Source organism: Pongo abelii, chromosome 9, assembly GCF_028885655.2.
Source record: "Pongo abelii isolate AG06213 chromosome 9, NHGRI_mPonAbe1-v2.0_pri, whole genome shotgun sequence".
Lineage (NCBI taxonomy): Eukaryota > Metazoa > Chordata > Mammalia > Primates > Hominidae > Pongo > Pongo abelii.
Genome location: NC_071994.2, coordinates 1389414 through 1413133, shown reverse-complemented (window position 1 = coordinate 1413133; position 23720 = coordinate 1389414). Strand labels below are relative to the sequence as shown.

Here is a 23720-nt window from a genome sequence, read left to right as displayed (position 1 = left end):
TGTTGTGTCTTCGTCTGTGTTGTGTGTCTTCGTCTGTGTTGTGTGTCTCTGCCTGTGTTATGTGTATGTCTTCGTCTGTGTTGTGTGTCTTCGTCTGTGTTGTGTGTCTCTGCCTGTATTATGTGTATGTCTTCGTCTGTGTTGTGTGTCATCGTCTGTGTGGTGTGACTTCGTCTGTGTTATGTGTGTGTCTTTCTGGGATGTTTTAATTGTCAGTGGGAGAGTGTTACTCTCCTCTTTATTCTTCTTGATTTTCTTTCTTTTTTTTTTTTTCTTGAGATGGAGTCTTGCTCTGTCCCCCAGGCTGGAGTGCAGTGGCGCGATCTTGGCTCACTGTAAGCTCCGCCTCCCGGGTTCACGCCATTCTCCTGCCTTAGCCTCCCGAGTAGCTGGGACTACAGGTGCCCGCCACCAGCCTGGCTAATTTTTTGTATTTTTAGTAGAGACGGGGTTTCACCATGTTAGCCAGGGTGGTCTCGATCTCCTGACCTCGTGATCCGCCCGCCTCCACCTCCCAAAGTGCTGGGATTACAGGCGTGAGCCACCACACCTGGCCTATTCTTGATTTTCATTGGACTCAACTGTGAAAGTTTCCTGCTTGCTTTTAAGTGACCCCACTTTCCCTGTGCCTTTGTGAGGGTGCCGGGGGCACTGCTTTGCTGCTTCCGTAGCTTTTGAGCTCCTTCTACTGTTGTTTTCACAAAGTAATTAAAAACACGAAGCCCTCCAGGAGTCTCCTTGTTGGAGGGGAGGCTACAGACGAGCAAGTGGAGGGGCCAGTGTGGTCCAGGCAGTGATGGCTGCAGGGGTGGGCTGGTAGATACAAATGTCGCATGTAGGTGGAGATTGAGGCGTATGAGTGCATGTGTGTACACACATGTGCCTCCGTGTTCCAGCTGAGAGGGCCTGGAAGCAGTGACACCCGCTAGCAACGAGCCCACCCAGTGCTCTGATCTTAGTGTTTTTGTTTTTCGTTTGTGTAGACCTAGGCTGGAGTGAGGTGGTGTAGTCATGGTTCACTGCAGCCACCAACCTCCGGGGCTCAAGTGATCCTCTCACTTCAGCTCCTTAGTAGCTGAAACAACAGGCACATGCCACTATGCCCAGATAATTTTAAAAAAAAATTGTTTTAGAAATGGTGGTCTTGCTGTGTTGCCCAGGCTGATCGGAAACTCCTGGCCTCAAGCGATTCACTTACCTAGGCCTCTCGAAGTGCTCTTGAGATTCCAGATGTGAATCAACGTGCCTGACCAGGTCTCAGTTTTGAATTCATTCATTACTTTTTTGAGGCAGGGTCTCGCTCCGTTACCCGGGCTGGAGTGCAGTGGTGTGATTATGGGTCACGGCAGCCTCAATCTCCTGGGCTCAAGTGATCCTCCTGCCTCAGCCTCCCATGTAGCTGGGAACACAGACACGCACCACCATGCCTGGCTAATTTTTACATTTTTTGTAGAGATGGGGTCTCCCTTTATTGCCTGGGCTGGTCTCAAACTCTTGGGCTCAAGTGATGGTCCCTTCTTGGCCTCCCAAAATACTGGGATTACAGGCATGAGCCACCATGCCTGGCCAGTTTTTTGGGGTTTTTTTTGTTTTTTGTTTTTTTGAGACAGAGTCTCGCTCTGTCGCCCAGGCTGGAGTGCAGTGGCGCGATCTCAGCTCACTACAAGCTCCGCCTCCCGGGTTCACGCCATTCTCCTGCCTCAGCCTCCCGAGTAGCTGGGACTACAGGTGCCCAGCACCACGCTCGGCTAATTTGTTTGTATTTTTAGTAGAGACAGAGTTTCACTGTGTTAGCCAGGATGATCTCGATCTCCTGACCTTGTGATCCACCCATCTTGGCCCCCCAAAGTGCTGGGATTACAGGCATGAGCCACCACGCCTGGCTGCCTGGCCAGTTGTTAATATTTTCTAATGAAAAGAACCAGGGCTCCTTGGAGAAGGGGCTGATTCCCGGGCTGGGGCAGTGAATGCAGGAGGAGCCTGGAGCGCCCTGCAGTGCCAGGAAGTCAGGACATGCCCCAAAATGAAAAGTCTGTTGATGGGGGCACGTCAGGGGACCCAGCAGCTGATGGCAGGAGCTCCCCAGGGCCGAGGACAGACAGTGTGATTCACAAAACAAAGTAGTGTTGTGTTCTAGCTCGGAGTGCAGCCTCAATAGCCAGGACTTCATCCCAATATAAACAAATGGCTGAATATATAAATGAGTGACCGAGAAGAGGCTGCTCTCTGGTGCCAAACTTCCAGTAATTCCAGTAGCTACTCCTCCGTCAGGGTGGTAAGGGGTATTCTCCGCCCCTTCAGTGTGGGCTGCGTGCAGCAGCTTTGTTCGAGAGCGCAGTGCGGGATGGGGAATACGAGAGTGTCTTTGCATGGGGAGGCCTGACAGTCACAACCTCAGCCAGGAGATCGGGAGCACCTCCCGCGATGAGCCGTGCTGACAGGACAGGCCGTGGGCACGGGGCGACGAGAGGGACGTTTTCCTCTGTGCTCTTCCTACCCACACCCACAGCTCAGCTTCATCTTGAGGAGAGCAGTGGATGGATCCAGACATCCGAGTCAAGTTTGGACCTTGCTGCGTCAACGTGGATTTGTTCATTGTTAACAAACAGACCATCCTAGTGTAAGGTTTAGCAATAGGAAGAGTGAGTGTGGGGCCATGGGGATTCTGTGTTTGCAGTTCTTTGTAAATCTAACACTTTTCTAAAACTAAAAGCTTATTAAAGGTAAAATAACCTATGACACAGACACATGGCCCATGCCCCCTGCCCCGTCCTGCCTTGGTTGCGTCCGCTCCCCCCTGCATGGTGCCTCTGCCCCGCTCCTGTGCTCTCTGTTCCTGGCCAGCTCCTGGCCCTGGCTGTGCCCGGAAGGTGCTTTTGCTCTTCCTTTTCTGGGGTGGTGGGGCCAGGCCACACTGGCACCCGTCACTGGCCTGCGGGCCTCTGTGGCAGCTCCCCGTGGAGTCTGCAGAGCCTGCTCCGGGTCTGCTCCTCTTCCCAGTGCGGTGTCTGTAGCTCAGTGTCTGTGGGTTTCAGCTGCCCCTCACCCTCCCCCACTCCTGCCCCACTCCCTAAGTTTTGATCAATAGGAATACTTGCTCCCTGCACGTGTCCCCCAGTGAACAAACACAGATGAATGTGGACGTTCCTCTGGTGCCAGCCCAGCCCTCTCGGGACAGTGGCATAAGCCACAGAGCTGTCGTGTGCTGACCAGACCCACTGGGCACGCTTGGCGTGCTCCCCCACCCTACCGGGCACCTTGTCTTGACTGTTCCCCCGCCCCCGTGCCACCCTCACCACTGCCTTGCCTGGACGAGACCCACTGGGCACACTTGGCCTGCTCCCCCCACCCTACCCGGCACCTTGTCCTGACTGTTCCCTCGCCCCCGTGCCACCCTCACCACTGCCTTGCCTGGTTGCCTGGCTTCTTGTGCCTGAAGCCTCTACCATCCCCAGCTTCCTTTATGCTCTGCCCTCCAACCCCCAGCAGCTCATTCTCCCTGTCTTGGGCCTCTGCGTGGCCTCCTCTGTCCAGGCCATGCCTCCCGAGAGTGGGCAGGTCTGCGTCATGCACCTCCTGGTCCCAGCCCTGCTACTCACGGGGGCCTCCCCAGGCCCGGAGCCCGCTCTTCCTGTGGCTCCCTTTGCCGCTTTGTGACTGCCAGCACCTGTGTCCCCGCTGTTGGTGGAGCCCCCGAGGGCAGACTGGCAGCCGTGAGCACGGTGCCTGGGTGCGTGTGGCACCACAGGGCTGTGGGATGGCCTTGCCAGGGCAGAGGAAGGCCCGTAGGCACATGGACGTCCTGAGCCTCACCGGCCTGTTTGTTCTGTAGAGACCAGTTCCGCACTGCTCAGAGCGTGGCTTAGGGACTGGCCTAGTGGGGAAAATGAAACTGCAGCCTGTTGGGCCTGCTGCTGCTGCTGCTGCTGCTGCTTAGGGAGGCGGGGGCCGGCCTCCCCTGCTGTGGCTCCTGGAGAGCGTGTCTGTGCTGGGTCGGTGTGCTGTCTCCCCGTGCGCCCAGGCTGTGTGTGTGCGTGCAGTCCAGACACCACAACCCCCATGGGGGCTGGTATTGATGGGGGTGAGCCGGCCCTGGCTGCTTTCCTGATGGCTCTGTGCTCCCCGCAGCAGCTGGTACCGCGGGCTGTGTCCTGGCTCCTGCAGGGCTTCACACCGATAGAGGTGCTGGGACGGCTGCTGAGGGGCAGTGGCTGGAGATGCTGGGGTCTCTTGATTGGCAGGAAGCACAGGAAGTATGGCTCCCATGCGGGTGGGGGGTGCTCCTGATGACCCCGTGTTGTCAGGGGGCTGTCACTGCCAGTGGGGTCCATGCTGACTCAGGATGAGGAGAGAGCATTGCCCTCTCAGATGTTTGCATTTTCGGGATGTGGTGGTCTCCTGTGTGCAGACCAGCCAGAAGGCAGGCCAGGGCCATGCCGCTCTGTGTGCCCCCGTCGGGAGCTGCTCTGGGCATTTCTGTTGGGCTGGGTGCCCTGTGGCCCTGGCTGGCAGCAGCCTCAGCCCAGCACCGTCCAGGCACCGCAGAAGCTGGTCAGCCCCTTCTCTCTCCGGGGCCATCCAGCAGGAAAGCCACTTTGAGTGCCTCCAGCTGTGTACACACTGCAGGGCAGGGCGGCCCATCTGTCTGTCCATCTGTCTGTCCCCAGCCCGAGCACTGACTGGGCTGGGCTGGGCCGGACAAGGGAGAGGGGAGTGCCATCGACCTGGAGCTCGTCAGCAGAGCTGCTGTCTGTGTTCAGAAGGCCTTTCCTGGGGACTTGGCACCAGAGGACCTTGAGGTGGACCCCAGGACCTCTCTGATGGGTCCTTCTTGCAGGCCAAGGACGGCCCTGTCCCCTCCCTTCTGGTCCCACCCCCACCGCCTTTTCTGACAGCCATGCCACTTTGAAAAGGCCGACTCAGATGCTCCCTTATTTAACCAGCCTTGGCCGGCCCTTGCCTCTGGAAAGGGAGCAGCTGTTTGTCTCCGCCAGGCGTCCCATTGGCCGGGGAGTGAGGGTGGAGGGCCGAGAGGCTGGAGGGCCCGGCAGCAGGCATTTGCGAGTGCTGGCCAGCCGGCACCCCGCCCCGCTTCTCCTCCCCACCTCCCCGTCGCCCACATCATGCTGGGAGACCACTGCAGTCTCCCTGAAGACCAAGCCCTGCCCAGCCAGTCCCCGCAAACTGGACTCTGCTGCAAAATGGTGCTTCAGGCCGTCAGCAAAGTGCTGAGGTAACACCTGCCGGCCTGGCTGGGGGAGGGGTGTGTAGCACATCTGTCTGCCCTGTTCTTGCCCCCAGGAGGTCAGGTTGGGGAGGCGGCGGACTGTGTCCATGGCTGCCCTCCCAGTGTGGCCAGCGGCTGTGCAGCGAGCTGTGCTGGGCCACACGCAAGCTGTCCAGGGCAGAGGCGGCTGTGCAGTCCCGGGCCAGCCTGGCGGGTTTGCTCTGGAGCCCTGCCCAGTAGGGCTTTCCTTAGCCGCCTGCACTTCCTGTTGCTCTGTGGGAGAGGAGCGGGTCTTGATGTCCTCGATCTTCGGGGTTGACCCCACCTTGCCAGCACAGGATCCTGCCTTGTCCTCCCGCAGCCCGCAGGGTGTGGTTCCTCAGCCGCCAGCAGGTGTGCCTGTCTTTGTCCCAGCCTGCGGCTGTTTGTGCCCTGGGCAGGGGCTTCAGCCACCCAGGCAGAGGTGACCCGGAGTCTGTCCTTGTGTGGCCTTGTCCAGAGAAGTGGCATGGGGCTCCCGGGTGCCTATTTTTGTGCTGGCTGCCATAGGGATGTTGCCGGAAAATCTATTTTTGACACTTTTCTCCCCTGTACTTTCTCTGACCTGCTGCAGGGGTGCCTCCCTGCCCACACCACTCAGCCGGGTGTGTGCAGGGGCGTGTGTGGGAGTGTGCACCCGTGTATGTGGGAGCGTGCACCCGTGTGTGGGCATGAGGGGCCGGGGGAGAAGGGCAGGCACAGCCAGCTGCAGCAGTGAGCACGTCCTCCCGGGTGGGGTTGCCTGGTGGGGGTGTGAGGCAAGCGTGGCCTGCTGGACGTGCCCTCCAAGGGCCGGGGCCTGCAGCACCCGTGTGCATCTCCGTGCCTCTGCCTGTCCCTGGGCACCCGGCTCCATCTTTCTCTTCATAGGCTCCTTCCCTGTCTCCTGATCACCTGTGCATTCAACAGGGAGGGCTCAACAAGTAGACACAAGGGTGCCTGCCGGTGACCCTGCCGAGGATGTCCTATCTTAAGGTGAAACTGTGAGGTGTTGGAAACGTGTGGGCAAGTTGGCAGTACTCGTGAGTTCAAAGCAGGAACGGTGCCTGACATCAGTGGTGTGAGGGGACTGGCGTGTATGTGTGTGTGTGTGCCTGTGCCAGTGTGTGCTTGTGTGTCTGAGGCCAAATGCTGAAGGCAGCTCCACAGGAGACATAGAGGCAGGCCTAGAGCCCAGCCAGGCCCTAAGGAAGATGGGCGGAGTCCCTTCCCTGGGGCTCAGGAAGGTTTCAAAGGAAGCGATGAGGAAGCCACCTTGGCTGGGAGCTGGACGAATGGAGGGGCCGAGGCACAGTGGAGTATGGCAGCCACGTGGGGCTGAGGTTCTAGGACAGCAGCAGCACCTGCCTGTTTGGACGTTTGGTCTGGGATGTCTGCGGGCGTTCCTTGTGCCATCTTGGCTTTTTCCTTCTCAATGGGCCTCTCTGCAGAGGGCACAGTAAGCTGGTGAAAGCTCGCTTTGTCTGGGGCTGCTGACCTGTTTGGGGGGGCGGGGGCAGACAATTAAACTCAGAAGAGAAGAAGCCACACTCCACAGCTTACAGCTGGCCAAAGCCTGTGGGCAGTGCAGGCTGTGCTGAGAGATAGACAGGGGCTCCGGGGGGCCTTCCCACTGCTCAGCCTGAGGCTGTGTGACAGAAGTGGGATGAGCACCCAGGGAGAACTCAGGTTAGAACACGGTGTTAGAAATGCAGTTTTCAGGCCCCCCCCCCAACACCCAGAAGGTCACATCAGAAATGTAGGGGTGGGGGTGGCGCCAAGCACCCCAGCATGTGGTGCCCTCCCTGCATGTTGGGGTGACAGGAGACACCCGTGGCGTGCACCCTGGGCAGCAAGGTGTGCTGAGCCCCGGGCTCTGTACCGGGTGGCTACTGGGGGCTCTGCCTGGCCGGGTCTTGGGGAAAGGGGTCACTGGGACCCTTGACTTTCAGGCTCTGGGTGGACCAACCAGCACTGACATTCACCCGAACCAAGGAGCGTGAGGGGCCCGGTGCAGACAGCTGAGTGGGGTCCAAGGACCACGCCCTCCTCAGAGGCGGTGCCTGCGAGCCTTTCTCTCTCCTGCACCCCACACACCGCCTGGTCACCGTATTTTCCAGGCCTGGGCTTGGGGACTTGCATTTCTGGGCCGCTTGTGCCTGCCCCACCCCTTGGCGTTGACCTGTGGTGGGAAGTGCCAGACAAGGGCCACCTCCTGCTGCTGCCCACTCACCTCAGGGTCTACAGGCTCGACTTCCATAGCAAGCGTGCTCTGGGCGAGTGGGGGTCTCTGAGCCTGGAGCACCCCATTCCTGTGGGCCGTGGGGCCTGGCCAGGATTCCATCCCTGTGATAATGAAGTCGACGCTCATGGCACAGGTGCAGGGCACTCGGTTGTGCTGTCCTCATCCCTTAGGGTGGATGAGGAGTGGGCGACTCCCAGCCCACTCCCCAGCTCCCCCTGCCTGTGAAGCAGTGTGCACCTGCTGTGGGCAAGGTGAGGCCCCTTGTGTGTTGACTGTGTGGTTGTCTGCGTTTTCCACGGGAGCCCAGCAGCTCTGATGCCTCCCTGTGCCTCTTCCCTTGCCCACCAAATTTGTGTCTAGCAGGGATTGCCTCACTTCCCAGTAGGGATCAGTTACGTGCTGGGTGCCAAGGAGGCCGACTGGCACAATGTCATGGGTACCACTGGCAAGAATGGGGAGGGTGGCATTTGACAGGCTCTTAAAGGACCAGGGGAAGTTTGCTAGGCCTGGTGTAAGATGGGCAAGTTGGCAGAGCAGCAGCTGGTGCCCACAAGCAGGGTGTAGACCCCTGTGGTGGGCAGGACAGGGCATCTGGAGCAGGGAGGAGGGAGGTGAGGCTGGTGAGTGTGTGGGAGGCAGGAGGGAGGTGGTTCCATCTGGCCCGGCCCCTCCCAAGTGCATGGTGCCTGCCAGGCAGGACCCAGGCTCAGAGCCCACCTGTTGGAATAGTGTGAGGGACTTTGTTTTGGGGGCTGTGCACACAGCACCTGCCTTTCTGCTTCTTCCAAGTGGTCACGGAAGCCCTGTGGGTGGGCTGAGGTCCAGGGTCCACTCCCCGGTCCCTTCAGCGCCATCTCTGTCCTGCCTGTGGCCAGGGCCTGCTCCCACAGTCCTCCCTCCACATCCAAGGACTTGGTCTTTCTGTGCCCCGGGGCTCCTAGCCAGCAGCACAGGGGGAGCTGGGAGCAGGGCACAGGGCCTCGGCACTTCCCTGGGTGAGGGGCAGCTGGGCCACTGAGGCGGTGACTGGGCAGACCTCTGGGCCTGGACGGTGCAGATCCTGTTTCAGAGCCTGTGAGCCTGCGGGGGGCGCCACAGGGTTGTTTTCTCCACTGGGCAAAGCCGAGAATGACTAAGGACGAGAAGGGTGTGATGGAGGTGTCGTGTGCTCTGAGGCCTCCTCGGCAGCTGCCGCTGGCTTGGACCGAGCAATGGGCTGCCTCAGGATGACTGCTTCCTGCCCGGGCCTGGGCCCTCGCTGAGAGCCTGCGCTTCTGGGAAGGAGGGCACATGAGGTCAGGGAGATGTGGGTGCTGCCAGGCGTTCGGGGCTTTCCCGTGGAAGTCCCTCTGTTGGTGCCCGCACAGCCATTCCTGGAGCAGAGGCCATGTCCTGTGCGTCCCCTTGGTCCTACTACCTTTGGGCCAGTGCCCGTCCACCTGCCCCATGGGAATGAGTGACCGGGTCCAAAGAAGGTAGGCTTGCAGGAGGCTTGTCTCACACTGCACCAAGCTCCGGGGCCCGGCCAGCCCTGGGTGCTGGGGACAGGGTGAAACTGGGGGAGCAGCTTGGGGAGGCCCAGCCTGGAGGGCCTCGTGCGTACTTTTCTTCTGTGTTCTAGGAGAGCAGGTGTGGACGGGAAGAGGCAGGGAGGCTGAGGCGCCAGTGCCGGAGTTGCGGCTGCTCACCACCTCCTGACCACAGCCAGAGCCTGGGAGAGGGAAGCCAGGTCTCCAGGCTCTGCCCCTGCCCAGCCCTCTCTGAGGACCGGAGGTGGAAGGTAGCCCCAGCCTGGAAGGCTGGCAAGGGGGCAGGAACTGTCAGTAGGGCAGCCTCCCTGAGTGGGCCCTGGGGCACACCCTGAGAGTGAGCGCGCTGACAGCTGCTCCTGCTGGCAGCCCTGCGTGACCACCAGGTGACTGCCACCTGGAGCTTGCCAGTTGACACAGCTCCTAAGACACAGAGCAGGGAGATGGCTTTGCCCAGGCGGGGTGTGGTGTGCTATGAGAGCACAGGGCAGGGAGGTGCAGGCCCACCTGCCGGTGGTCAGGGCCAGGCCCAGCGTCATGGGGAGAGCCTTCCCTGTGGTGGGCGCGCTGGGCGTGGCTGGCAGAGGCTGGTGTGGAGTCTGGGCGCCTCACTGTGCTGGGGCGAGGGGCTGCAGGCTACACGGAAGCTCAAGTCCCTGTCTATCCCACCCCTGTACTGTGAGGACCCCGACTGCCCACGCTGCATGTGGCCTGTCCACACCTGTGCTTCCTCTTCCTCAGACCCCATGCCCTGTGCTCTGGAGAGATGGCAGAGTGGGAGTGCCAGGGCCAAGGGGCCCTGCCCCTGCCCCTGCTCCTGCCCCTGCTCCCTGCCTGGCTCTGGCCGCTCCCAGCACTGCCCCCAGAGGCCTGCACTGGTCGCCTTTTAAGGCGAAGATCTGCTGTGAGAAGCTGAAAGGGAAACATTTCCCTGGCATTCAGGGAGCATTTTTCCTTTCTCTTTCTCTTAAATAAACCATTAGCAACTTTTCAAAACAAGAAAGGAAAAAAATAAGGACAGGGTCAGGTTGCCGCAAAGACCTTTGGCCCCCATCCTCATCACCCTGTGGCCTCCCCAGGCCTGGTGGACAACAGGGACACTGGAGCTGCAGGCCAGGCTGCCGCCTGATGCCAGGGGCCCCGTGCTCTCAGGCCAGCCAGGAAGGCAGGTGCCCTGCACAAGCTCTGCAGTATGTTTTCACCGGGGCCACCAGCGTCAGGGGCAGGGACAGGCTGGCCAACTCAAAAGAAGCCAGGAGTGAGAGGGTTTGCTTCTCCTTTCCTTCCAAAAGCACTGGAAAACTGGAAGGTGGGCGCTGGGGGCCCTAAACCCTGGGCCCCTCTGTGGTTGGAGGACGTGGTGAGGGGTGAGGATGCCCTCTGTGCAGGGGCCTGTGTGGCAAGTGGGAGCGCCAGCCCTTCTTCCCAGGAGGCGCCATGCAAGGCAGCTCCACTGGCCCCTCTGCGGAGCAGCCTCACTGTTGGTGTCCCGTTGGTGTCCTTTGAGCCTGGCAGGGAGGCAGAGTTGCCCCGATGGGCTCGGCAGCTCCCTGTACACCTACGCTGGCCACAACTGACCCCATGGGCAGGCCCTGGGTCTGATGGGCACGTAGAGACCACACCATGTCTCTTCTCTTGGCAGGAAGTCCAAAGCCAAGCCCAATGGCAAGAAGCCTGCTGCGGAGGAGAGGAAAGCCTACCTGGAGCCTGAGCACACCAAGGCCAGGATCACCGACTTCCAGTTCAAGGAGCTGGTGGTGCTGCCCCGCGAGATTGACCTTAACGAGTGGCTGGCCAGCAACAGTGCGCGGGGGCCTGGGGGCGGGCCCCTTCCCTCCTCCCTGCTCCTCCTCGAAGCCCCTCCTCAAGGAGGACCCCCATGGCTGGTGCTCAGCAGCCCCCTGCCGCGAGGGGAGAGTGTGGCCCGTGGACAGGCGGAGCTCACCCAGCCGAGCTCCTGCACCTGTTGCTGGAAGCAGGGGTGGACGGGGTGGCTCGGCTCTGGTGTTTTTCACATCTGGCTCCTTTTCTCTTCTAGCCACGACGTTTTTCCACCACATCAACCTGCAGTATAGCACCATTTCGGAGTTCTGCACAGGAGAGACGTGTCAGACAATGGCCGTGTGCAACACGTGAGTGCTGCCTGGCTACAGCCCGCTTTCTCTTGGGAGACTCGGTGGGCTCTGAGCCCCCGCTGCCCCAGGCTTCTGTCCTCTCAGATTCCGTTCTCACCTGGAGACCCTGAGAAGTCTTGGCACAGGCCCTCCACGGCATCCATCTTCCTGTTGAAAGGCCACAGGCTGGGCCAGTGGCCCAGCCACCTGGGTCCCCACTGGGGCCCAGAAGGTGCAGGAGCTGGTGGGGGTTGATGGGCTATGTTTCTAGAGACAGAGATGTTTCCAGAAGGAATGCCCTAAGATTGCAGAGAGCCCTTCTCTGCTGGCTCCCGTGATAGCTCTGGATGGGACAGTGAGGGCTGGGCTGGGCAGGCCACAGCTCCTTGCTCGGCCATTCGTTTCATGGGGGCTCAGCTGCCTTTTCCGTGACCGTCCAACATGCCTGGTGCTGGTAGCTCTCTCCTGGAAGCACTGCACCCTGATTTCCTCAGTAAGTGGGCGTCGGTTAGTGGCCCTGAGCACCCCACTTGCGTAGCACAGGAAGGAGCGCCACCAGGCCTGGGTTGCTGAAGGCAGCCTTGGAGGCTGCAGGCAGGAGGAGACTGGGTCTGCTGGGCTTAGCCTGGGACGTATGCAGCTGAGGAGGGCGGAAGCTTTTCCCTGATGTCCCGTTGTTGTCAGTGCACACAGGTCAGGGACAGAACGTGTGCTTGTGAGTGCGTCCTGAAAGTCATCCTGCCCACAGACATGGCTTTCCTGGCCCTGGCACAGGGAGATGTGGTCCCCAGACAAAGCTGAGTTCTGCCTTCAAGAAGCCAAGGAGAGCTTCTGCGCAGGCAGGTGACAGGCATCCCTTTGGCTTCAGTCCTGCTGGGCCCTGCCCTCATGGCCATGATGGGTCACAGCTTGGTTTGGTTATGGGTGACACTGGGGCAGGTGCAGACAACAGCTGGCTTCACTCTCTTAATTCCCCAGGAAAATGAGGTGTCACAGCCAGGCATGGCCCAGGAAGATGGGGACAGTGCTTATGGCTTTGAGGGGAGTAAGCTCAGTGTGAGACAGCGGTGGCCTCCGTGGATCAGGCGTGGAGATGGGTCCTGACGTGGCAGGGCAGCACCCGAGAGCTACGCGAGAGCCTTGTGTCCACCTGTGGCCAAGCGCTGGCTCAGCACCTCTGCTCCTGGGCAGGGGGGTCCTGGCACCCTTCCCAGAGGCTCTGCTCCTGCGTGTTTTGTGGTACTGGGTTTGTTTGGAAAAGGGGTTCTTGGAGGAGTGTAGGATGTGGTGTTGGGCAGACCTACATCCCCTTGGAGGGCCTAGGCCACCCAGATGTGCCTCTTGGTCCTTCTCATCTGGAGCTGGCATCATGATGGTAGTAGATGTGTGTGAATTAATTGCATGTAATGCCTTCCCAGGAACCCTTTCAAACCAAGGGACAGAAATCCACTCAAACTAAGAGAAACATGGAGACTTCTCAGAGGGCCTCAGGGCCACTTGCCACCCAAAAGACCAGCAAGTCTGCCTGGGTCGTGTGAGGGCCCTGGGATTGAGGCGTGTGTCCTCCCTGCTGGGGCCTGTAGGACAGTCCCAAAAAGGCTGATGTCTGACTCCTAGGGAGAGGAGAAAGGGGACGGGGCCAGAAACACATTGCAGCAATAATGGCTGAGAACTTCCCACAAAGATACAAACCTGCAGACTTAAGAAGCTAAGCAAACCCCAAATAAGGCTCACAGATACGTGCAGATGCACGCAACCAAATGCTGAGAACTGGGGGCAAAGAAAAAGCCCTTGGCAGCCATCCTCTGTCAGCAGTCAGACGGCGGTGGCCTGGTACTGACGAGATGCCGCAGTGAATGACCGTGGCACTTGTTAGAAACCTGGGAGGCCAGAAGGAAGAAGGAAGCCCCACACATCTTCCAGTGTGGGGAGAAAAGAAAGGTCATCCCAGAATTCCGCATCCAGCCAGTGTCCAAAGTCACTCAAAACCAAGAGCCCTCACAGCCAGCAGACCTGTTCCAGAGGCTCCCTGCAGAGTTCTCCCAACAGGAGGGCCTCCTCCCACTGAGTATTTGTGGAGACGCCAGTGATGGTGCGAGAAGACAAGAGCAGTGTCCGGCAGCGCCTGTGCAGTGCCATTCCCAGGGCGGCCGTGGGGCCTGTGCAGTGCCGTTCCCAGGGCGGCCGTGGGGCCTGTGCAGTGCCGTTCCCAGGGCGGCCGTGGGGCCTGTGCAGTGCCGTTCCCAGGGCGGCCGTGGGGTCTGTGCAGTGCCGTTCCCAGGGCGGCTGTGGGGCCTGTGGCGGCGGTGGGGCTGTGGCGGCCGTGGGGCCTGTGGTGGCCGTGGGGCCTGTGGGGCTGTGGGCAAGAGAGCTGCTATGCTCCAGTGGAAGCACATGTGTGGGTGCAATGGAGAGCATGTGGGGTTGACGTGCATGTTACAGCCCTTTGAGCAGGCCTTGCAGAGCTTATGTGAAGAGACGCACTCAGAATCAGAATAGGTAAATTTAAATGAAATACAAAAACATTTCAGTGGCCCAAGAGAAAGCAGGAAAGAAGAAATACCATAAGGAATGAGAAACAGAGGCAACAAACAGCAAATAGTGGAAAACCTAAATGCTAACAGATCGACAGATGGGACTGGGCAGCTTATGAGAATGGATTTTTAAAATGAACCAACTCTCTGGTGTCTACAAGAAGCTCATTTGTCGTATTTCATTCGGGATGCTGTCACGAAACACGATAGGCTAGGTGGCTTGTGAACAACAGAATCTTATTTCTTGCAGTTCTGGAAGCTGAAAGTCCAAGGTGAAGATCCACTGTGGACCAGGAAGGGGACACTGACCACGTCACTGGGTCTGATTAGCCAGATTCAGTATCTGGTGAGGGTCTCTTTCCTGTCCACAGACAGCGTCTTCTTGCTGGAAGGAAGGCAGGGCGACGGAGCCACCAGTTCCGTTCATGAGCGTTCTGCCCTTGCAACCTCATCACCTCCCAAAGGCCCCATCTCCAGATACCCTTGCGTCTGGGGTTAAGCTTTCAACATAGGAATGTGGGGCATAAGCATCCTGTATGTCGCATCACTCTAGGTGCTGTGGTGCAGGCAGGTGAGAAGTAAGAGGACAGAAGATGTGCTGAGAAAACACACATCAGAAGGAAGCAGAAGTGGCTATGTCAGTGCCAAAGGAGACTCCGAGGAAGGAAGTGACCAGGAATAAGAAGGTTATCTATTTAGAAAAGGAGCAGCTCTTGAAGAAATCCTGCCATAAATGTGTGTGCACCAGACAACAGGGCTTTCCACACAAAGCACACAGACGGACTGAACGGCACGGAGACACGGGTAGAAATCACATGATAGCCGGGGATTGCAGCCCTCCTCTCAGTGATAGAGCCTCATGGACAAACTCAGCGAGAGCCTGGAGCCCGATGACCCCACCAGTCGGCTGGATTGAAATGACACACACACACTGCAGCCTCAACAGCAGAACACCCATCTTTTCAACTTCACAAAGATTAGCCACCAAAATGGAGCGTACCTGTCACAAAAGAGCCTTTAACAAATTTTAAAAAATCAAAACTATACGAAGTAAGTTTTCTAACCATGGTGGAGTTAAACTAGAAATCAGTAATAGAGAACAGGAAAGTCTCCAAACACTTGCAGACTAACACAATTCTGAGTAATCTATGGGTCCGAGAGGATGCCTCAAGAAAAAATTTTAACAAACTGTACACAGGAAAATACAGCATGTCAGAATTTGTGAGACATAACTCAAGCAGTGCCTAGAGGGGATTTATGGGATTAAATGCTTTCTTAGAAAAAGAAGACGACTTTCAGTAATCTAAGTTTCCAACTTAAACTAGAAAAAGAGCAAAGTAAGTCAAAATCAAGGAGAAGAAAGTAAATAAGAACAGAAAGCACTGAGATTGATTTTGAAAACAACAGGGGAAATGAGTGAAATCAAAATGTGATGACTTGGAAAGGTAATCAATTGGTAAACCTTTAGTAGGTACAAAGATAAGAGAGAAGATGCAATGATCAATAAAAAGGAGTGAGTGTCACTAAACCCTGTGGATGTAAAGAGGAGTATCACTGTAGACCCAGTGGATGTTAAAAGGATAATACGGAAGTATTGCAAAAAAAACCCCTCTGTGCACCTGAATTCTATGGCTTGAGTTAAATGGACCAACTCTTTGGAAAGCGCAGTATACCAGAACTCGCCTAAGATAGGTAGTGCCATAAGGTAAGAAGAAAGAATAAAAGGCATCCAAATTGGAAAATAAATAAAACAATAGGCCCCTCTTATCTACAGTTTCAGTTACCCACGGTCAACTATGGTCTGAAAATAGTAGATGGAAAATTCCCGAAATAAACAGTTAATAAGTTTTCAACTGCATGCTGTTCTGAGCGGCGTGATGCGGTCTCCCGTCCTGCTCCAGGCGTGCCTCCTCCTCCCTCGGCCCAGCTGTGCCTCGGCCCCCGTGCAGATCCACTGCCGCAGTGCCAGGGTGCTCATGCTCAGGTTGCCCTTATTTGACGTGAGGCGGCCCAAAGCGCAAGAGCGTGATGCTGGCAATTCAGATATGCCAAAGGGAAGACAGAAAGCGCTTCCTTGACCTAAAGATGAAAAGGCGTAAGTTCCTGAGTAGAAAGAAACAGATTGTGTGTGAGGTTGCTAAGATCTAAGGTAAGAACAAATCTCTTCTTTATGAAATTGTGAAAAAGGGGAAAAAAGTCACGTTAATTTCGCTGCTACACCTGAAATTGCAAAAGTGACAGCCACAGTGCGTGTTGAATACTTGGATCTGTGGGTGGAGAAGGTGAGAGGATGGGAACAGCAGCGTGTTGCCATTGAGCCTGCAGGAGACTAGCAAGGGACCCCCTGAGATGCGACCCCAGCCACTCACTGCAACTGATTGTCCTCAGTTTATAAATTACACTGGGTGTGGTGGCTCACACCTGTAATCCTGGCTACTCAGGAGGCTGAGGCGGCGGATCACTTCAGGAGTTCGAGACTAACTTAGCAACATAGCGAGACCCTATCTCAGTCAATCAATCAAATCTGCCTGTCTTTATCTTAGTAATGTATGTATAGGAGAAAGCGCAGCATATATAGGGTTTGGTGCTCTCTGTGGCTTCAGGCATCCCCTGGGGGTCTTGCAGTGCATCCCCTGTGGATGGGGGGGGATTGCTGTATCCCTGTGCACACATAGTGTGATTGGGAAAACCTCAAGGATTGTAGCAAATAATAATAAATTTAGCGAGGTCAACACACACAAATCAGTCATAGGTCTGGATATTAGCAATGTGAAATTGAAAACTGAAATTAATATTTAAAATACCATTTATAATAGCTCCAAAAATAATGAGATCCTTAGTTATAAACTTAACAAGACATTCCCAGGATCTGCACCCTGGAAACTACGAAATGCTGTTACAGAAAATCGAAGGTCTACGTAAATGGAGAGACGCACTGCGCTTATCACCTGGAAGATGACTCTGAACGCAAATTCTCCCCCAAACTGATCTGTTGATTTAGTGCAGTCTCAATCCAAATCCCAGCAGAGTTCAAGTATAGACCAGTTAGTTCTAAAATTTATATGGAGGGACAAATTAACTGAAATAGCTACAATGATTTTGAAAAAATAAGAGGAATCTCACACTTTTGAGACTTACTGTGAAACTCTAGTAATTAAGACAGTGTGCAGTGTTGAAGGAACGGATACAGAGCTCCATGGAACACAGTAGAGTCCAGAGATAGCCCCCACACAAACGTGTGGATGGAGAGTCCGGAGATAGCCCCACACAAACGTGTGGATGGAGAGTCCAGAGACAGCCCCACACAAACGTGTGGATGGAGAGTCCGGAGACAGCCCCACACAAACGTGTGGATGGAGAGTCCGGAGACAGCCCCACACAAACGGGGCCCTCAGAGTTTTGACAAAGAGCAAAATAAATTTAAGGGAGAAAGGATAGTCTGTTCAACAAATGCTGCTGGGAAAAGCAGTCATTTGTGTCAAAAACCAAACACTGACCTAACCCTCATGCCTCATGCAAACATCTAAAACTACAAAGCTTTTGGAAGAAACCATAGGAAATTCTTATGACCTGACACTAGGCAGCAAAAGTCAGAACTTTTGCTTCAAGACACTTTTAAGAGAAAGAAGACAAACTCCAGGCTGGGAGAGAAAATATTTGCAAATCACACATCCCACAAAGGACTGATATCCAGAATACATAAAGAAGATACACAACTCAGCAGTAAGAAAACAAAACAGTCCAGTCAACTGTCAGCAAAAGAAATGAGCAGAAAGAGGGTATAAGGATGGCAGCTGGGGCAATCCTGTGTTGTTAGCAATTAGAGAAAGGCAAGCTGAAACCATGGGCAGACCCATGTCCACCTGCCCACATGCTGGTCGGGACACTGGTGCTGGCCAGGATGTGGCCACCTGGGACTCTGTTCTGCTGGCAGGGACACAGGTGAATAGATGAGCACGCCATGTCCGTCTCTGCAGGGGCGGTGTCTGGGCAGTGAGGAGCCGTGGACTTCCGACACGTCTGCCACGTGACTGCATCCCAGGGGCCTCCGTGCAAGAGGGACCCAGATCGGGAGGATCTGCACGGTGCAATTCCTTCCTGCGGCCCATTCCTGAGGGGCCATCCCCGGGGTGCTGGGGGCACAGCAGCACAGGTGTGAGGGGCCACGTAAGCCGCTGCGTGTCCTGATGGTGGTTATGAATGCGTGAGTCCACGTGTGGATAAAATTCTTAGAACTATATACCAGAAACGGTTTACTGATAATTCAAAAAGTACAGGAAACAGTGGTGTTCCATCTTTCAGAACAGATGGGACAATCCACAGTGTCCCTGAGTTACTGCTTTCTCTGGGTTTGCATCATGGAAAAGGGTTTCCGTCTCTAACCTCCACTGTTTTGAGACCTGTCGCACACCTGTGGCCAGGTGCATCAGATGTCAGCTTGCGGTGTCAGGGTCCCTGGAGCCAGTGTCTGACTCCTGCAGAGTGCTGGGCCATCCTGGCTGGGTCCTCGCTCTGGAAACATGGGCCTCAGCCTGGCCCTTAGGGGCTGGGCCTCCCCTACACCATCTGGGAACCCCAGGACATGCGTCCTCTACATCGTTCTCAAGGAGCAGATGCTGAAAGGACTGTTGTCTCTGCATTCTCAGAGGGTCTGACAGCCTGGTGGCGATGCCCACGGTGAGGCCTGCAGCCTGGGCAGGTGGGCGCGAAGGTCATGCAGAGCTGCCCCAGGGGGAGGACGGCACCTGAGAGGCAGGTGTGGGCACTGCATCCCCATCCTCATGGCCTGTCCATTTTGGGGCCGCACCTCCCCTTCGGGTGGCCTGACTCAACCCTGCACAGGGCACACATGAGAGCTCCTGGTTTGCGTTCTGGAGGTGGGTGCTGGGAGGGGGTTGTCCTAGGGCCCTGGTGGTGCTGGGAGGTGGCCTCGTAGCTGTTCCTCTTGCAGAGGGCGGGGTGCCAGCATGCAGGGCTTGCAGTGTCATCCTCTAGCCTCTTGGTAACTGGTGACTCCCCCTGGAACCTGCAGTGCACAGGCTGAGGGGCGTCTTGGACACAGCAGAGGGGTGTCCAGAGACACTGGAGGCCCTGTGCCCAGAGACACTGGAGGCCCTGTGTCCAGCTGGGAGGATGGCTTCTCTGGCTACGCGGGAAGTGGGCGAGCCCCCAGTGGCCCTGTCTCAGCCCTCGGGCCGTCTCCCCAGGTGCTTGGTGGGCTCTGGAACCCAGGGTACGATGTTTGGAGCTGGCCAAGAGAAGAGCGGCCTCCGGAGTGGAGCCTGGGTCCATCCTTTTCAGCACTGCCCCACCCAGGGCCATTCCAAGAGGAACCGTGGCTGGATGAGGAGAGTGGGAGCGGTTCATGTGGAGCCTGGTACTGGGAGACTGCCCGTCGGTCTAGCTGGGGCAGTGGAGGCTATGGTGGTTGTGGCCATGGTGTGGAGGGGGCGTTTGCTCAGTGGCCAGTACTGTTCTGTGCTGTGTAGTCCATTCCCACCTGTGGTGAGCTGGGAGCTGACTCTCAGGGAGGAAACCCCGACTCATAGTGTTGGCCGTGTCTCAGGTGTAAGCACTCCCACCACAGCCCTCTCCACTGCCTGTGGGTGGGGCTGCGGCATCGGCCCCAACGTGCCCTGGTTCAGGCCTGCAGGGGCAGTCACTGTGGGCATGGCCTTGGAGGACTGAGACCCAGCACCGTGGCGGGGGGAGAGGGGTGGTGGCCGCCAGGTGGGTGCCCTGGGTCTTGGTGTTGTGCTGGGGGAGGAGGGGTGTTAGGGACTGGGGGTCACCTTATATTTACATGAACTAGAGCACACCTTTGTTGTCATGGTTGGACCCAACAGTAAGAGGCAAACCCAGGGTGTCCATGTCCCTAGGACACTCCAGCCTGCTCTGGGGCCACGAGTCTCACATGAGGACTGGCCGCCCGGTGTACAGGGGCAAGAGGGGGGCCTCGGGTTGGGCCTTCAGGGGCTAGGTCCCTGTCCTGGCCAGGCTGTTAACTGCAGGTGCCCACAGAGACCACTGCCCTCCTCTGGTTTCCCCGGAGAGGGGCTTGGCTTCTGGCAGTCAGAGCAGGGCTCTCCCAAAGGGTGGGGCCTGGCTGACGAGCCACAGCACAGCTTCCTGGGAAGAGAAGGAGACTGTGCCTTTAAAATACAACAGAAAAACAGCAGCACGCACTTGTGTAAACGAATACAACTGAAGTTATATAGAAGCGGAGAAAATGAAGATGACCCCTTTCATTTAATCACACACGTGTACAGCCATGTGGCTGGCAGGGTCCCCAGCGTGATCCTGGTGTAGTTCTAAGTCAGTGCAGGCAGACCCCTCCATGGAGTGCAGTGTGGTCCCCGCAGACAGGGTGTGGGGACAGTGTGCATGCCCAGGGAGGGAGACACCTGAGTCTGCCACACCTCTGCTGCTGGCGCCGCCTCTGCCCGCAGATGACCTGAGCAGGTGGGACCCAGTGGCTGGGTGGGTGTGCAGCGGGTGCATGCCCTGACCGTGTCTCTGTCCCCACAGACAGTACTACTGGTATGACGAGCGGGGGAAGAAGGTCAAGTGCACAGCCCCGCAGTACGTTGACTTTGTCATGAGCTCCGTGCAGAAGCTGGTGACGGATGAGGACGTGTTCCCCACAAAATACGGTTCGTCTCCCCCAGCACTGGGCGGTCATCCTCGTGGCGGGGCAGGGAGCATTCAGGACATGTCTGCAAGTGACCAAGCCCCTGTGCTGGGAGGGGCAGAGGCACGGAGGGCAGCAGCTGCACCACCCCAGCCCCTGCTTAGCATGGAGCCACCTGGGCTGTGGGGTGAGGCCGGAGCCCTTGGGCAGGGGTCAGCCCAGCCAGGGCCAAGGGCCGTCTCCCTGGCCCTCTGGGCCATGCGGCTGCACTGGGCCCCTCTTGGTTTCTGCCGCTCATGCTGCTCTCACCGTTCAGCTTCTGGGGGCCTGGGCTGGGTATCAGCCGCCGAGCCTGTGTCCAGATTTTGGTGGGATGTAGTGGGGCTCCACGCCACTCCCGTGCTGCCAGAGGGACGGCAGGGGACAAGAGAAGAGGGCTGTGCCACCATCGCCACCTCCGTCCTGGCCCAGGAGAGGGCCCCAGGTGTCCATCAGGGAGACATGGGGGCCCGAGTGCCCGATCACAGGCCCCTTTCTGAGGAGGTGGCCAGGATGGCCCAACGAGTGCCCAGCCCTCGGGGCAGGTGCAGCCTCCGGAGCCTGAGCTCGCAGGGAGGTCTCAGCAGCCCAGATCCGGGGTTGGCAAGTCCCTGTGGTGCCTGCTGATGGGCAGAAGCTGTTGCTGCTGGGGCTTTGTAGGCCCTGAGGGTGGCAGGGTCAAGGTGTGGGTGGCAGGTACCAGACCCACCAGGCTGGGTGCCAGGGGCCTGGCCTCTGTTGGGGCCAAGGGATGTCTGCAGCTTGTGACACGGTGGCCTTCCCCAGGCAGAGAATTCCCCAGCTCCTTTGAGTCCCTGGTGAGGAAGATCTGCAGACACCTGTTCCACGTGCTGGCGCACATCTACTGGGCCCACTTCAAGGAGACGCTGGCCCTGGAGCTGCACGGACACTTGAACACGCTCTACGTCCACTTCATCCTCTTTGCTCGGGAGTTCAACCTGCTGGACCCCAAAGAGACCGCCATCATGGACGACCTCACCGAGGTGCTATGCAGCGGGGCCGGCGGGGTCCACAGTGGGGGCAGCGGGGATGGGGCCGGCAGCGGGGGCCCGGGAGCACAGAACCACGTGAAGGAGAGATGAGTCCCCCGGGCCGGACAGGGGCGCACGTGTGCAAAGAGACGGTGGTGTGTGTTCTCTCCTGCATCTGCGTGTGCACACATGTGCTGGGCACGCGTGTGGTGAGGTCTGAGAGGGCCCTGGGCTGCACTGCTGTGGGCTGCACAGACGCAGATGGCCCCAGCCGTGTCCTGTGGCCCTGTCGGATGGATGCGTGCCGTTTGTAGAGAAGAGCCTTTGGGCCCGTTCACTCGTTCAGCAGACACGCATAGGACTGATGCTTTGAGTTTTCTTCTGTGGGGTTTTCCTTTCTCTGGTCTCCGTGCAGCCCCTGCCCTCCCTCGGGTGCTGCTGGCCTCAAAGGAGGAACTCATGGGGGGAGGGTGTGATTTGCAGACCTGGGTCTCTGCTCTGCTCTGGGGGTGGGGCTTGCTTTCACAGAGACCCTCCTTCCCTCTCGCCCCTCCTCTCCCGGCCTCGCCAGGAGTCTTGGCTGTTGGCAGCTCAGAGGTGGGGGAGGCCTGTGGTGTGGGGTGCCCTGCACCTGCTCCTGCTCCTGTCACCCCTTCCTGCTGCCTCCTCCATGCCCAAGGAACGGCCATGGTGCAGTCCTCAGGCAAGGCCGGGACGGGGCTGAGGCCCTGCGTGGAGATGCTGCACCAGCAGAAGGCTGAGACCCGCTTACCTTAGTTCATCTGTTCACTCGTAATAAAAAGAATTCTCTCAGGTCAGAGCCTGTGTGCGTCTCAGCGTCTCGGTGACCCCCCCACACTGTGGGCAGCCCGGCCACTTGCTTGGTGGGCAGCCCCAGGAGCAGGCACCCCGGAGGCTGCCCCGAGAGTGGGGGTCGGAGCAGACTTGCCCCTCACTGCCTGCGAGGGTCCACAACCAGCCTGCAGGTGCCATGGAGGCAGCACATACCCCGTGTCACTCACTCTCCCCAGCTGCCTCAGCCCCCCGCCTCTCCCCATGCTGGTGGCGGGGACCCTCAAGTGTGGTTGCAGTAAGCTGGGGACATCTTCTCCAGAGGGCTCTGGGCCAGCCTGAAACAGTGGCTCTGCCGCAGGGGCCATTCCTGGCCGGGACAGCGTGGCCCAGGGGCAAGCAGGTTTGTGTCCTCAGCCTGGGAGTGGGTGGGCACGTGCTGCAGGGAGGGGGGCCCTAAGCTGAAGCCTGGAGCTTATCAAGACCTGAGTGGGCTGAGAAGTGGGAAGAGAGGGCTTCCAGGGTCAGGGCCTGGTTGGTTCAGACCTCAGGACTGTGGGCCCCTGCCGATGGCGCCTGCTGCACAGTGACCTCGGGCAGTCCGTCCCCCGCCCCTTAGCTAGTGGGGCCTGCCCAGGTCGTGGTGCTCCCCTGGCCTCGGGCTCAGCCTGCATGATGCAGCTGTGGCCAACAGGCCCCTTCTTGGCTTTCCCAGGGACCAAGCTGCAGGTCAGAGACCCTTCCCCTGCCGTGTCTCTGCCTCCCACCCCGAAAGCTGACAGCCTCTGGGCTTCTCAGAACATGGCTGGAGTCAGCTGGGGGCATCTCATCCGACATCCACGCGTACCCTAAGGCCTTCACCGCCTGCTCCACCACCTCCCCACGAGGGCCCGCACTGACTCCGTGACCCTGGGCCGCATGGTGAGTCAGTGCCTGGAGCCAAACCCAGTTCCCAGAGAGAGGCCTGCTGGGTGCCACCCGCCCTTGTCTCCTGATGCTCTGCGTGGACCCCGAGTGGAGGCCCCAGGACACCCACAGAACTTGACTGAAGGGGCTGAGTGTAGGAGTCTGAGGCAGGGACCGGCGCTGGGCTAGGTAGCAAGGAGGTCCGCCAGCGAGGGAGGGCAAGAACAGGGGCAGGTGGCCTGGTGGGGCCACCCTCTCTGGCTGAGGCCCCGGCTGGGGTGTGCAGGGAGCTCCTGGCTGAGGCTACAGGGAGCCAACCGGGCACACAGCCTGGGTCGCTGTGTGTTGGCGAACCTGGGGCCTGGCTGCCGAGCAGAGGCCGGGTGGAAGATTGGACTGAGAGTGCTGTGGGGCACAGGGGGCTGGGGGCCAGCTCCACTGGGGCTGAAGGGGCTAGGAGGACACCGGGATTCCAGCTGGAGCCTCCAAGGCAGCCTCAGATGGAACATGTGTGGAGCCTGCGGGACGGCCTTAGGAGGTGTCCAGGGCGCGCGTTCGTGCCGGTCTCACAATCAGGATGCAGCTGCAGAGTCCCCAGGGCACGTGGGAGTCACGGGCATGAGTTCCTTTGGGAAGGGTGCCTGGGATGAGGGCTGGCGCTGGGCGCTGGGCGCTGGGCGTTGTGGGCGCCTG

General features: G+C 58.2%; 1 protein-coding gene across 1 annotated transcript in view; it reads left to right on the top strand.

The window, feature by feature from the left end:
* Positions 1 to 22147, top strand: part of MOB2 (MOB kinase activator 2) — a 70663-nt gene extending 48516 nt beyond the window's left edge. Inside the window, exons 2-5 of the mRNA XM_024255741.3 lie at positions 10662 to 10822; positions 11058 to 11151; positions 20196 to 20320; positions 21124 to 22147. Of these exons, the coding sequence (XP_024111509.1) occupies positions 10662 to 10822; positions 11058 to 11151; positions 20196 to 20320; positions 21124 to 21440 (697 nt within the window). The 3' untranslated portion in view covers positions 21441 to 22147. The remainder of the gene's footprint in view (positions 1 to 10661; positions 10823 to 11057; positions 11152 to 20195; positions 20321 to 21123) is intronic.
* The last annotated feature ends 1573 nt before the right edge of the window (positions 22148 to 23720 follow it).